The following is a 15862-nucleotide window of genomic DNA, read 5'->3' on the forward strand; positions in this document are numbered from 1 at the left end:
ATGTATGTTATAGTGTGCCTTCTTTAATGTTCCTGAACATAGGGCTTTTTAAAGATTTTGTGAAATAACTGATTTCTGAACTTACGTTAATTAAACTATCAGCTTATCATGTCCACAGAACCGAAGGTGGCCAGAAGACTTCTACCCCCATAACTCAGTAATAGTTCCAACTGCTTCTTAGTTAACCTTAATTTTCCAAAATAGGGTTAAAGTACCTCTTTTAAAATAGCTTCCATCTTGCTTAAATCATAGGCAGTAATACAAGAAAAAATGATAATGCTTCTCAATTCTTAAAAGAGTTTTCCATATGAAAGCCTTAAATACAGCTGGTAAATGCATGCTTATCTGCTGCACAGTAATTTCATGCAATTCGAAAAGGCATCTAAGAAAAAAATCAGTCTACTGCACTTCCAAATAACGTCTATTACATCAGTTTGACCAAAGAGCCTCCTCATTCCCCAGCATTACTTTCAGTAATTACAAGTCAGCTCACACACCTACTCTTCATAACTGAGGATGGAGAAGTCCCAACTGTCATTTTAATGAAGGCTATGCTTAGTACCACCTTAACAAGATGGTCAGTATCTCCATGAAGGAAGAAATGTTCCCTTTCTGAAATCAGCACTCCCCTTACGTACATGTGACAATGAAGTTTCCTCACCATTAAAATACTTGGTTCTACTCTCCCTCTAACCCCCAAGCAATTGTTTTACAATACTCATGCACAGCACCAAGGCTTGACATTCACAAAAGAAATAGCACACTGAAAGTGTGAATAATTTCATCTTTATCATTTAAGTAAGTTCATTTTAGCCAGTTTCATATTTAGAGAACTTGACCGCATATATGAACGCTCGCCCGCTCTCCAGGCCGTATTCAGCTCCTTCAGCTTACCTATCACAGTTATCACAACCACCAAAAACAAGGTTACTTCAAGACCAAACCAAATCCCCACCAGGCAGAGATTTTTTTTAAAAGAAAGTGACTTGCCTGTTTCAAAAGTATCCTGAAGTTTTCGTGGATGAAGTTTTTTTTCACATTTCTATTAAAAATAACACAAACACATAACATACCACCTCCAGTAACTTCACTTCTTTATAAATGAGGAGACACATTATCAAATTTCTTAGAAAGAAAATTAAACCAGGAATACAGTCACCAACCCCATTCTCCCACTGGTGTTTTTAATTTTTTTTAAAGCCTAAAACAATTTTTAGTTCTTGATTACACACACAATATAGGAACATCAGAAAAAAGAAAATTACTCATTGTACTTCTCAACCCAGAGATAATTACTATTAACAATACAGTCCATCTTTCCAGCTTTTTTCTATGAAGATACATGGGACTATTTTCACTAATTATTTAACAATTAAAAAGAATTATTCAATACATACTACTATTCTATAACCTACTTTTTAAATGTAATATACTATGACCATTTTCCTTTTTCAATAAACCAATCTACAACATTGCTTTTCATGACTGCGTGGTAGTCTATGGCATAGATTGTGGCACTGCATTTACTATTATCTTCTTGGATATTTAGATTGCTTCCATGTTTTCATAATTAAGAGTAAGGGGTGAATATTCTTTAAAGTTCTCTTCTAGGGAAACAAGGTAGGAACTTTTTCAGGCTTTCAACATAACCACAAAGCTGCACCAATTTGTAATTTTTAAGTGCACTCAACAATACATAACTGGCCATCTTTTCATCTTTGCCAATCTGACAGGGAAAAGTGGAGTGCAATTTTAATTTACCTTCCTTGGTTACATATTTTTACGTCTATCAGACACTTTTATTTCTTCCTTAAAAGCTATTCATATACTTGTCCTCCACCATCAACTTTCTTTTAAAAACTTTTTAAAAATCTATTCAAGTTCTTCTTGACAAACGAGTCATTTGTGATGTTCCCCCCCTAAAAAAAACAATACACAAAGATTTTGATCGGTACTGAATTAAATCTATATATTACTTTGAAGAGAATTAACATTTGTATAATACTGTTATTTTAATCTGTCCAGCTTTTGTTCGGGACAGATTTGAATCATATTAAAAGCCTTTGACCATCTATTAAGACTGTCTTCTTTGTTCCTGTCACGAATCTTAACTGTAAACCGATCTTTAACGTGTGTTCACTAGCAAAATCAGCACACCCCAAATTAAACAGCACCTAGGGAATGCAGGTAAAACACTTTTGCTAAAAACCTGAGATTACTATTATCATCCACTGTTAAAGAAAAATAAGTGAAGCTACAATAAGAAAATTCAACATACTAATAGCAGGAATTACAGGAAAGATAAGCAAGGAGACTATTAGTTATGAGTTACTTTCTGGAGCACAGACTAAACGAACAGAAGTAAATGCCTTAAAATGCTCACAGGTATTTGTCTCTCAGCTTTGTCTAATGACTATGGCACTGCCTGTGAGTACTTTTAGTCTTCTAAATTCCATCAACTTGAAGGAAAAAAAAATAAACTGATGTTCTTCCAAACTTTTAACTTCATTAGAATACAGACTGTTTAGAAAAATATAGACAGAAAACCAGGTTTAACTATACAGTTTTCATAGTATTAAAATAAATTAAATATCCACATAAAGCAAAGATTAGATGCACAACTGAATCAATGTTATATTGAGAGTAAGCAAAGAGTTTCTTAGTGAGTGAATAGTGCACACAGAGCAAAAGGTTCACAAAAATCCTGTCAATTTATCAATTCAGCATGCCTTGCCCTGCTCTTAAAAAGCATGACCTGTCTTTCTAGCATGAGCTGTAACTCTTACCATCAAGGGATTCTGCTGCTTGGCCGGTTGGCTGTGGACCCCATTTGTTCTTTTCTTTTGATTAGGTGAGTCTTGATACTGTTTTCTGCCATTTCCTCTCATACTTTGATTCTGTTTTTTGCAATAAAAAGAAATGAAATGTAAACCCACAGCATAACGTAACAAGGTAAAAGAATATACCCCTATGAATATGTTTAGCTGGTTGAATCAAGAGTTCAGCAAAGCCCCCTGAAAATCTTCCTACAACACTGGAGACCCACTATCAATACATTTTCTCATAGAAGACAAGCATCACAAAGCAAGATTTCTCTGAAGATACAAAATAACAAATACGACGGTCCCTAGAAATCTTTCCACACCTCTTGCCTTATCCCATTTCTGCTCTCAAACTGTTTACAAAGCATGAGGAGTTAAAGAATGGGAGTAAGGAGAGGAACAACTCTGAAAACCTTATGCGACTGAAGAAAGCCTCTCTGTCAGGGAAGGATGAGGCACACTGACCACAGTTCTTAGAGCAGCAAAGAGGCAGCAGATGTGATCACTGGGTACGCTGAAATCTGCTTTAAATTAGTAATAAACAAATGAGGATTTCTAAATTAATCATCTTTTTATACAAAATAGATTGGTGTTTTTAAAATCTGGGCCATTATTCCTAAATTCAGACCTAAAACCTAAACATGCAATAGTTGACAGCTTGCTATTGTACTGCTTTAACATGAGTTAATTCTTAGAAAAAAAAATTCAAAGTTTAACTTAAAACACAAAGCTTTAAAACACTAATTTGGCCTTAGAGGTCCTGAAAAGACAGCTATTTAAGAGGACTGAATAAAATATCGTTTTCAAATATATAAATGCACATTTATTTAGGTATATTGTATCTATCTACAGAAAAAAATTAGGCAGTTCCTAAAATAGCTTGAAAAGAATAATCTAACTTAAAGAATGAATGGCAGGGACATAAGGCTTTTAGAGACTATTGTTACCACGAATTTTTAATTCAATTTCATTCCATTCTCCCTTATGTTTATTTTTTATTGTGGTTCAATATACGTAAAATTTACTACTTCAATCACTTTTAAACATACAATTCAATGGTCATAAGTATAGTCACAATGTGTATTATCACCACCAGAATCCATCCCCAGAACTTTTTCATCATCCAAACAGAAACTTTGTACCCATTAAATAATTCCATATTCCCTCCTGTTCCTCAGCCCTGGTAACCTCAAGTTAATTTCTGTCTCTATAAATGTCTACACTAAGCACCTCATGTAAGTGGAAAAAAAATTTTGTCCTTCGTTTTGTGGCTTATTTCACTCAGCATATGTCTAAGGTTCATCCATGTTGTAGCATGTATGTACCACAATTTCATTCCTTTTTAAGGCTGAATAATATTCCATTGTAAGTATATTTTGTTTATCCATTAATCTGCTGACAGACATGTGGTTTGTTTCTACCTTTTAGCTATTATAAATAATGCTACTATGAACACTGGTATACAAGTTATCTTTCAGTCCCCGCCTACAATTCTGTACACAAAAGACCTATATATGCAATATACCTCAAAGTGGAATTGCTGGGTCATGTGGTAATCCATGTTTAACATTTGAGGAACCATCAGATTTTTCCCAGACAGCTGCACCACTTTACTTTCCCCCCAGAAATGCAAGAGGGTTCCAATTTCAGCACATTCTTGCCAACACTTATTATTTTCCATTTTTTAACTAGAGCCACACTAATAGGTAAGAATCTTATTGTGGTCTGCATTTTACTAATGATGTTGAGCATCTTTTCAAGTGCTTATTGGCCACTTGTACATATTCTTTAAAGAAATGTCTACTCAAATCATTTACCCATTTTTAAATTCATTAGATATATCATCTGCAAATTCTTTCATTCCATGGGTTGTCTTTTCATTCGTTTGACAGTGACCTCTGATGCATTCAAGTTTCTAATTTTGAGAAAGCCAGTACATTTTTAAAAGAATGAAAATAAAAAGGAACAGTGACACTCAAATAGAGAGCTAATACAATAAAGACAGGTAATACCAAGGATTAGTAAGGATATGGAACAACTGGAACTCTCATATATTTTGCTGGGGATATAAATTACTTGAGAATACTGTTTGTAGTAAGTATATACTCAGCACAGGCCTATCCAGTGTTCCAACACTTCTACCCAATCTCGTATACCAAAAGAACTATGTATGTTCATCAAAAGACATGTACAGAAGTATTCATAGCAGTATGATTTGTAAAAGCCCCAAAGTGGAAACAACCAACATGTCCACTAAGAGTAGACTGGATAGACTGTGATATAATCATATGTCAGAATACAACATAGTAATGAATCTTTCACTAGTAGCATATACACCAAAAATCAGATGTTAATACTATTATTATACCAGATTTATACCAAAGCTGTAAAGCTTTAAGAGTCTCAGCCCTGCTTCAAACCACAAGTCAGGAACACAGGAGCCTTTGATTAACAATTCAGAGCTCTGTAACTGTCAATCAGCAATTCCTCAACTCAAATACATTTCAGTCAAATGATCTAAAATTGTGAAAATCTTTAAATGTGTATTACTCACCTTTACTTTTAAAAGGTCAGACATTTCAGAATGATTATTATACGGTTTTTGCTGCAGTGGTTGCCTGTGCTTTACCCACTGGTCACCAGGAGAACCTTCAGGAAATAACTGCTGACTGTGGCGGAATTTGGTTCGACTACACCAAGATTTAAAAAATAAAAATCAGATCAGAAAATGTTCACTTACAGTTCTTCTAACACCTTGATCGTTTATCTTACAGACTGTAAATTTTACTTTCTTATTTACTATCTCCCTCCCCTGAAGGCAGGGGATTCTTGTCAGTTTTATCTATCACTTTATCCCCAGTGCCGAGCATTCCGTATTTCTTGAATGAATTAAAAATTTGTTATTTTTAACCCTAAACTTTTCTAAATTATCCAGACCACCTCCCTATAAGTGACTGTACTTTCAAAAATCACAAGAAAATAATTCTTTCTAAATTTAGTTGAAACAAATATAACTGGATCTTTCTTCTTAATAGGACAGACAACTCAATTCTTTACTAGGATGTAAACGCAATACTACACTGGTCAGCTATGGACCCCAACTATGCTGGAAAAGGATTTAAAAAGTTAAGCCATATTGTACAGCAAAAAATTCATGGGCCCAAAACAATTAATGAGCAAATTATATAAAGATGCACTTTCAAATTCTTATGCAAAACAATTCAACTGTAAAAGTAGTTTGTCCTAAAAATAAACCCTATTCTATAGCACCACACCCATGTATAACACAGTTCAGAGGCACTAATCCCAAGATCCACATTAAGATTGTTTCTGAATATTCCAGAATTCTTCCCCTTTCCATTTAAAAACTAGTAAAACTGCAGGGTCTCTTTCTTTAGACAAAATTCAGGTAATTCCTCCCACACATCATCAGACATTAGTCTATATGCTAAAAACAGACACTATACCCTCCCGAAGAAACCTGCAATTTGGTTAGAGAAGTTGCTTTATGACCTCCTTACTCCACTCTCCCGGACCACAAACCCTAGGAATGACTTAAAAACGCGAGAATCTTTTCACACACTACAGTGGATACATTCTCCCAAACATGAACAGTGACACAGTTTCTTTTCAAACATTGTCACTAGCCCGTCACTTTTTAGTAGTGATTTTTTCTTTTTTTTTTAGATCTTGACTACATTCCTGTCTACTTTTTCTATACTGCTTCACTTATGTCCAGTAGTATAGAACTTGGTGCCTATAATCTTAGATTCTGAAAGGCACTAATGACTTTCAAGGCATTTAGGCCAATCTCCTGATTTTTATTTTATAAAATCCAACTAAAATGGAATATTCTCTACATACTTAAAAAATATTGACTGTAGATGTATTTAGTCCCATTGTTAAATTTTTGAAGCTCTAGGGTAAAAACAGAACATCTAGAGAAAATATAAAAAGCAACTATTTCTCTGAACCTAAACAAAGGCAAAGTGCTAGCAAGCTGATTACAAATACATATATATGCATTTATCTAACAAAATTTACTTACTCAGCCTACTCTAATTGTAATTTGGATACAATTAAATTTCAGCCAAGAGAATGTTTTTTGTGGTTCATATTCACGTAACAGTCACTCTTTACAATATACAGTGCATGCTAGGGAAAGAAAAGAAGCACACCCAAGCCTTCGCAGTGCTCTTTCTGAACCAATTACACATCAGCATCCCTCATCTTCCCTATACAAAAACAGACTTCAATATATCCCCCACTCAACCATCTTCACAAACTCAATTATTTCTAAAGCAAGGATATGACATCAGTGAAGTAACAGTATAAATACAAAGATAGTTTTTTCTTTTCCTCATAGTCTATCTACCCATCTAAAAAGTTGGTACCCTCTTGTGTATAGTACCCTGAAATGCACCTGAAGCTCCTTCCAACTTCAATTAATCTTTATATCTCATTTTAAAAAACCTTAAAAAATACCAAACCTATTATCTGTGAGACTAGTAACAAAACAGTACCTATAAAAATGAAGCCAACACCTCCGCAAACTTTAGAAACAAAACACTACTATATTTAAAAACTATCAAAAAGCCAGAACCCTACGAATATATTTCTTTACCTCAATTTTTCCACAGTGGGTTTAGCTGGTGTGCTACCAGCTGAGGAAAATCCATTGTCACTATCGGAGGAATCTCCAAATCTTCTAGAAAGCCAGTCCCTTAACGGCCTATGGAAACATTAAGAACTCACTTTAAAAATTTGGCTATGTAAAGAAACTATCAGAATTATAGTTTTATATTTCAAGAAATATGAACATACCTGATAAAAGGAATGGCCATAAAAAATTTGTTAGGTGCCAAACCAAGTTTGGATTTGGGGGTCATATCATTTCTGTGACAGGGCAATTTCTCAATGGAGAACCACTCAATGTTCTATAACACAAGAAAATAATTCATTTAGTTAGTTATTATCAAGGAATTTACAAAAGCAATTTCCTAACATCATTAAATTGGGATGCCCAGCAAACTGAAAACACTTTTGAATTACATACCCGAATTTCTCTTCTGGTTTTTGGGTTAAATTTTGTATCTTTTGGAATTCCTGGAATGATGTACAAACGAGCAAGCTGGTCATTGATTCGAAGTTCAATGTAGTCATCCTTACAAATGTAATCTTTAATATCAAAACCAGTTTCTTCAAAGACCTGGAAATAACAAATTTGGATGATAATATTCAAGTTATGCTGTTAGACCTGCAGTTCATTAAAATGTTTATTTCAAAGACAAAAATTCAGAAATACCCAGGCTATTAAAGACATGGAAACATTAGGCAAAAAGTCAGAATATTCCAGGGTCTAGTTCTAGCTCTGCCTCGACTGAACTGTTCACTACGGAAAAATATCCTTACGTATCTGAGCCTAAGTTTCTTCACCTCTTCAATGAAGGGAGGTGTGTGATACTGTGATTTACAATAATACATATTTGGTCACTGTCCTCCTGTCAGGTACAGAGCTCCAAAACCCATGGAAACTCTTAAATGACAAAGCAACTAAGGCGTCTTTTGTTACGTTAATTAGGTGACTTTTGGACCCCCATATCTAGAAGCTGGCTGCTGGGTGACTATGAGGGTTGGCACTTTCAGTGACCCCCACCCTCCCCTTTTCAGGGAGGGGAAAAAGGCTGATGATTAAGCTCAACTGCCAATGGGCAATGATTTAATTAATCATGCCTACGTAATGAGACCCCATAAAAACCCAAAAGGAGAGCTTCTGAGTTGGTGAACACATGGAGATTTGGGGAAAGTGGTGTGCTAGGAGAGAGCAGAAAAGCTTCTCGCCCTTTCCCTATGCTTCCACCTGGCTACTTCCAGGTTATATCCTTTTATAATAAACTGGCCAGTAAGAAAAATGTTTCTGAGTTCTGTGAATCACTATAGCAAATTAAACAAACCCAAGGAAGCGGGTCAGAAGCACAGATGATCATCTGAACTGACATCTGAAGCAGAGGACAATCTTGTGGGACTGAGCCCTTAACCTGTGGAATCTGATGCTATCTCTGGGTGGACAGTGTCAGCATGGAGCTGAATTGTAGGACACTCAAGTAATGTCCATAAATTGCTTGGCGGTGTGGAGAAACACCTCCCCACCCCCAAATACACTATAATTGGATCCAGAACCGTTAAGATGTCAGAATAGAATACATCAGTGGTTCCCAATCCGTGGAAAGTCACTGGGGATCACATATGGATTTGATTCACAGTAACCACAAATCTACCTGGACCAAGCTATACAATGAAAAATGTCTTACACAAATAAAACTTTTTCAAATATGAAAACTGAACTGTGATTAATATTAACATTTAAATGGACAGATTCCAAGAGTACACCTACAACCACATTTGCAAGGGAGGGAGGGGTTGGGGGTGGGGTTGTAAATGCAAAAGAAAACCAGTGAACTGGATTAATGGTCCTAAAACTGCCTTCCCTCAGCAGTGCCTCAAGAGGCCCAAAGGAAGAAGAGCTGGGAGAAAAAAATTTCAGAACTGATATTATATCTAACCCTCACCTTTTCCTTCAACCAGAGAAGCCATGCTTAATCTGACTTAAATCCTGGGCTTCTGGTTTAAAAACAACACAACACTGGTCTCTCCGAGCCTTAAAGTTCTCCTTCAAATAACATTTGTATTCTCTGACAGTCCTTCCCTACTTCACCCCCAAGTGAAAAAGGCTTTGGATTCTCAGTGGCTAGAAACCACCAGGCATCTTTTGCGCTGGAGTTCCTCCTCTTCCCTATAGTCAGCACCCCCTAACCAATCACAGGGGAAGAAGACGTTACAGCATGCACAGGCCTGAATCGCCTACAAGGTACAGGTGTGAAGGAGCTATTTCTACCCATTCCTTTTGTCTTTTCTCTCTTTCTCGTGTCGGTTCATGTACCTCTTTCTACCTTCCTCAATAAAGGCACATCTATAGTTCTCTCAGCGTGTCAGCTGTTACTTCCAATTTAAGCCCCTCCACAAAACCTAACTTATTTCTGTGTACTCCTAATTATGCTAAACCTTTTGTTTCTGATTCTAAGAACTAGGTGAATATACTTAAAAACTGCTCTATAGCATATAGGGAAAAAAGACATTATTTGTATTTCCTACCTCTAGAAATGACAAATTGAGTACAGAAATACATACATGTTACCAAAAAGTTTTCTTGTCCTATACCAAAACTATATACCTTTTCCAGAATAAAATTCTGAAGGCTCAGTGACAGAGATTTCATAGATTCCCACTTCCCCAAATCTTAACACTTACATACACAAGACAATGTAATTAAACCAATCATATGGGTTTATGTTATAATTCATGTATGCTATTTTCCCTTATTTTGAAACCAAGGCCTACCCGACTCTATGCTTGAGACACAGCTTAAAATGTTATTTTATTATAAATCAACCTTGACAGATATTACATTTAAAACTGTAACAGTTAAGACAGGTTCACCTACAAGTTTTACACATCAGTGACATATGTAATTGTTTCTCTTCATCAAAGTCTCCATTAACAAAGTCAAAGGGGAAGATTACATAAATCAGAAGACATTCACCATATACTCAAACCCAGAAGTCCTATATATATTAAGACAAGTAAACCAATGTTTAAAAAAATGGGTAATATATAAGTGGGTAGTTAATAAAAGAAGACATTTAAATGGCCAATAAGAATATGTCAATGTGGTCAACATCATTAAACTTTAGGAAAAGGTAAATGAAAAACAAAATGATAGACTACATTTCCATCAGAATGGCTAAAAATTTTTTTTTAATTTAGAGATAATTAATATTTACTATTACATAGCTTCAGGTGTACAACATGATTAATTCTTTGTAAAATTAAAGGCATATAGCCCATCAACTCTTCATGTATCAATGACCTAAAAACTGTGTTTAATTCTTCTTTCCCCACTTTTGAGACAACTGACATACAACATTACGTAAGTTTACAGTGTACAGCAGAATGGTTTGACTTACATACTATGAAATGATTACTGCAAGTAAGTTTACTTAGCATCCCTCATCTCATATAGATACAATAAAAAGAAAAGGCAAAAAAAGATTTTCTTGTAATGAGAACTCTGAGGATGTAGTCACTTAACTTTTATATATCACACAGCACTATTACCTACTGTCATCGTGTACTATGCATCGTGTACATTACATCCCTAGTACTTATCTTCTAACTCAGTTTGTGCCTTTTGACCACCTCCTACAGTTCCCCTCTACACACACACACACGCGCGCCCTCCGGTAACCACAAATCTGATCTCTTTTTCTGAGTTTTGCTTTGTTTTCAGATTTCACATGTAAGTGAGACCATATAGTATCTGTCCTTGTCTGACTTATTTCACTTTGCATAACACCCTCAACATCCACCCAGAGCACAAATTGCAGGATGTTCTTTTTTATGGCTGAATAATATTCCATTGTATACATACACATCTTTATCCACTCTTTCGTCTAACCTGCTTCTATGTCTTGGCTCTTATAAATAATGCCGCTATGAACTTAAGAATGTAAACATCTAGATAAAACATTCTCTGATGTAAATCTCAGCCAATATTCTCCTAGGGCAATCTACCCAGGCAACAGAAATAAAAGCAAAAATAAACAAATGGGACCTAATTAAACTTATAAGCTTTTACACTGCAAAGGAAACCATAAGCAAAACAAAACAACTTGTGGAATGAGAGAAAATATTTGCAAATAATGCGACTGACAAAGGCTTAATTTCCAGAATATATAAACAGCTCATAAAACAAAAAAACAAACAACCCAATCCAAAAGTGACCAAAAGATCTAAACAAGCAAATCTCCAATGAAGACTTAGAAATGGCCAATAGGCACATGAAAAAAATGCTCAACAACAACTAATTATCAGAGAAATGCAAATCAAAACTATAATGAGGTATCACCTCACACTAGTCAGAATGGCCATTATTCAAAAGTCTATAAATGACAAATGCTAGAGAGAGTATGGAGAAAAGGGAACCCTCCTACACTGCTGGTGGGAATGTAGTTTGGTACAGCCATCAAGAAAATTCCTCAAAAAAACTAAAAACACTTACCATATAATCCAGCAACCCCACTCCTGGGCATATATCCAGAGGGAACTCTAATGTGAAAAGATACATGCACCCCAGTGTTCACAGCAGCACTATTTACAATAGCCAAGACATGAAACCAACCTAAATATCCATCGACACATGACTGGTAAAGAAGCTGTGGTATATGTATACAATGGAATACTACTCAGCCATAAAAAAGAATAAAATAATGCCATTTGCAGCAACATGGATGGACCTAGAGATCGTCATTCTAAGTGAAGTAAGCCAGAAAGAGAAAGAAAAATACCATAGATTACGCATACGTGGAATCTAAAAAAAAAAAAGGACACTATGATGGAAAACAAAACACCAACAAGGCAAAAACAGACTCGCAGACATAGTAAACAATCTTATGGTTACCAGAGAAAGGAGGTGGGAAGGGATAAAATTGGGAGTTAGAGATTTACAAATGTTAGCCACTATATATAAAAGTAGATTTTAAAAGTTTCTTCTGTATAGCACAGGAAACTACGTTCAATATCTTGTAATAACCTTTAATGAAAATGAACATGAGAACAAATATATGTATGTATATGCATGACTGGGACATTGTGAGGTACACCAGAGACTAATAAATTGTAACAGACTGTACTTCAATTAAAAAAAAAAATGTAGATACCTTTTCAAGTTAGTGTTTTTGTTTCCTTTGGATATATTCCCAGAAGTAGAACTACTGGATCATATGGTAGTTCTACTTTTAATTTTTTTGAGGATTCTCCATACTGTTTTCCACAGTGGCTATCCCAGTTTACAAACCCAGCAGCAGTATACAAAGGATCCCTTCACTCCATATTCATCTGTCTTTTTGTAAGGTGGCCATTCTAACAGGTGTGCGGTGGTATCTCATTGTGGTTTTGATTTGTACTTGCCTAATAACCGTGATGTTGAGCATCTTTTCATGTACCTATTAGTCATTCCTCTATCTTCTCTAGAAAAATGTATACTTAGGCCTTTTGCTCATTTTTTAATCGAACTACTTCCCACTGAGTTGACTGAACTCTTTATATATTTTATATATTAACCCCTTATCAAATATATGGCTTGTAAGTATTTGTTTCCATTCTACAGATTGTCCTTCCACTTCATTGACTGTTTCTGTTGCTGCACAGAAGCTTTCAGTTTGATGTAGTTTCACTTATTTCTTATTCTGGTGCTTGTGATTTTGGTATCATATTCAAAAAATCATTGCCAAGATTCATGACAAGGAGCTTTGGTTCCTGTTTTCTTTAGGAGTTCTATGGCATCAGGTCTTACACTTAAGTCTTTAATCCATTTCAAGCTAATTTTTTTATGAGTGGTATAAGAGAGGGGCCTAGTTTCAGTCTTTTACATGGGATTCTCCAATTTTCCCAGCACCATTTATTGAAGAGATTCTTTTTCCTCCACTGAGTTTTCTTGGCTCCCTCTTCAGATGTTAGTTGACCATATATGTGTGGGTTTATTTCTGGGATCTCAATTTGGCTCCTTTAATCTATTTGTCTGTTTTTATGCCAGTACCATACTGTTTTGATCACTACAGCTTTACAACATAGATTTAAATCAGGAAGTGTGATGCCTCCCACGTTCTTTCTCAGGATTGCTTTGGTTATTTAGGGTCTTTTGTGGTTCCATTTTAGAATGTTTTTCTAATCTTATTTTTAAAATGCCATTGGAATTTTGATAAAAATTGCACTGAATCTAGAGATGGTTTTTGGCAGTGACGACATCTCAACAATATTAATTTTCCCTATCCATGAACACAGGATAAAAAATTTTAAAGTGGTAATCCCATGTGTAGGCCAAGACAACTTTAACTCTCATATGCTGGTGGTGGGAATGTAAACTGGTCAACCACCTGGAAAACCACTGGCAGCAAATATGCAACCTTCCAGTAAGTCCACTCCTAGAGAAACGAAGGCTTACTTACCTCAAAGTACATGTGCAAGAATGTTTACAACAGTTGTACTCATAACCAAAAACTGGATACAATCCAAAGCATAAGAGAATGGATAAAGAATTTTGGCATATTTGTATACTGGAATACTACAAAGAGCAATAAAGAAAAAAGGACCAACAGCTATTATATGCCTTATAAATTGAATCTAACAGGTATTACACTGAGCCAAAGGCATATAACACAAAGAATATCTACTGCAAAATCCTAATTATATAGAGCTCAAGAACAGGCAACACTGATCAATGGCAAGAGAAGTCAAAACAGTGGTTCCCTTGTGGAAATGTGGAAAAAAGTAGGCACTGATTAAGAAGGGAGAGAAAAGAATCTTCTAAGGTGCTGGAAATATTCTATATTGATCAGGGTGGTAGTGTAACAGATATTTATATACATTTATGTATATATACATATACATGTATATATGAATAACCCATTATAATTAGTGTACTTTATGTTTCTGTCCTCCAACAAAACAAATTAAAATTTTTCTACATGGTCAATTATATGTTTACAGTTATTCCCTTTAGCTTCTTTCTTTGAACAGCTTATAATCAGAAATAAGTATACATTACCAGTCATGTATGTCTGTATAATTAGAAACCATGCGAAACTTAAATTGCATAATCTAAGTTCCTTGTGAGCACAGCCTGTTACCTTTGTGCTACAAACAGAATCTATCTGAACACATGCTTAATTAAGTATTGAAGGACTAAGGGAATGTTTCAGATTAAAGACTGAAGGCACAGCAATTACTGCAAAATACAGTATAGGAACCTGGACAGGATACTGGATGGGGGAGTAGAAACTGATGAAAAGGACCATAATGGAGCAATCAGTAAACCTGAATATGAACTGTCCATTAGATAACAGCACCTACCAATCCACATTCCTGAATTTGATAATTACACTGTGATTACTAAGAGAACTTACAGTTCTTAAAATTTACATGAAGAAGTATTTAGGGGTTAAGGAACATTATGTCTGCAATTTGTTCCTGAATTATTTAGCAATAATAATAAAAACCATAATCCATATCTATCAAAATAAAGCAAATATGGCAAAATATGAATAGGTGAATCTATTCTTTATATTATTCTATTTTCTCTATACTTGAAATTATCTCAATATGAATGCAGTTTTTAAAGAGTCATGTCTAATTAATGTTTATTTTTTGTGCATTCAGACTTGTACTATGTGCCTAATAAGTGACAGGTACTGTCCTAGGCACTGACTTTAGAAATGAATAAAGAAAAAAACCACTGCTCTTCTAAAAAAGAAAAGAAAATGGCAATGTGATTATGTGCCGTAAATTAGACGGGTGCTATAGGAGTACATAATTAGGGTGCCTAACTCAGCCCTGGGTACAGGTGAGGTGTGAGTTTGGTGTAATGTGAAGTTGTCACCTTCAGAAGGCTGTCATGGACAGCATCCTATTCTGCTGGACATACTTGAGCTAGGATTTCAAAGATGAATAGAATTTTGCCAGAAAGACAAGAAGAAAAAGACACTTCATTCAGATAGCTGGGAATGGCTACGCTTGAAGGATTGTGTGGGAGGAAGTGGTACAATGTGAGGCCAAATGAAAAGGGCCACTAGTGTTGAAACCGCCAGCTTGAAACTCTGTACAACCAAACTTAGAATAAACATAATAAAGTAACAGACTTCTTGATTCTAAAAGTGATAAATACTGGTTTACCTCTAAAATTAGGTGTTTACTCTCAAATATTTACCAGGAAAAACATGTAATAGCTCACTTACATTTATAGACAAGAAAGATAAAAAATTTAATACCACACCTTCTATCAAATCCATTCCTGTAATATAATATAGTTGGTTTTCCAGATACATGGAATAACACTAACTTCTCAAATAATCAGATAAAAATCTCTGTGTAAGATTAAAAAATTTACTACCCAAAGAGCACCAGCATAGACAGACAAATCATCTGCC

The 15862-nt window shown here is 35.2% G+C and overlaps 1 protein-coding gene across 6 annotated transcripts in view; it reads right to left on the minus strand.

Annotated features, from left to right (window-relative positions):
- Window positions 1-15862, minus strand: part of DCP2 (decapping mRNA 2) — a 54000-nt gene that overhangs the window by 14961 nt on the left and 23177 nt on the right. For all 6 annotated transcript variants that reach the window (XM_032476498.1, XM_006192557.3, XM_032476499.1 and 3 more), the window contains 6 exons: window positions 7879-8031; window positions 7647-7759; window positions 7447-7554; window positions 5377-5512; window positions 2787-2897; window positions 991-1042 (listed from right to left, as the gene is read on the minus strand). In XM_032476498.1, coding sequence (XP_032332389.1) covers window positions 991-1042; window positions 2787-2897; window positions 5377-5512; window positions 7447-7554; window positions 7647-7759; window positions 7879-8031 — 673 coding nt within the window. The remainder of the gene's footprint in view (window positions 1-990; window positions 1043-2786; window positions 2898-5376; window positions 5513-7446; window positions 7555-7646; window positions 7760-7878; window positions 8032-15862) is intronic.

Source organism: Camelus ferus, chromosome 3, assembly GCF_009834535.1.
Source record: "Camelus ferus isolate YT-003-E chromosome 3, BCGSAC_Cfer_1.0, whole genome shotgun sequence".
Lineage (NCBI taxonomy): Eukaryota > Metazoa > Chordata > Mammalia > Artiodactyla > Camelidae > Camelus > Camelus ferus.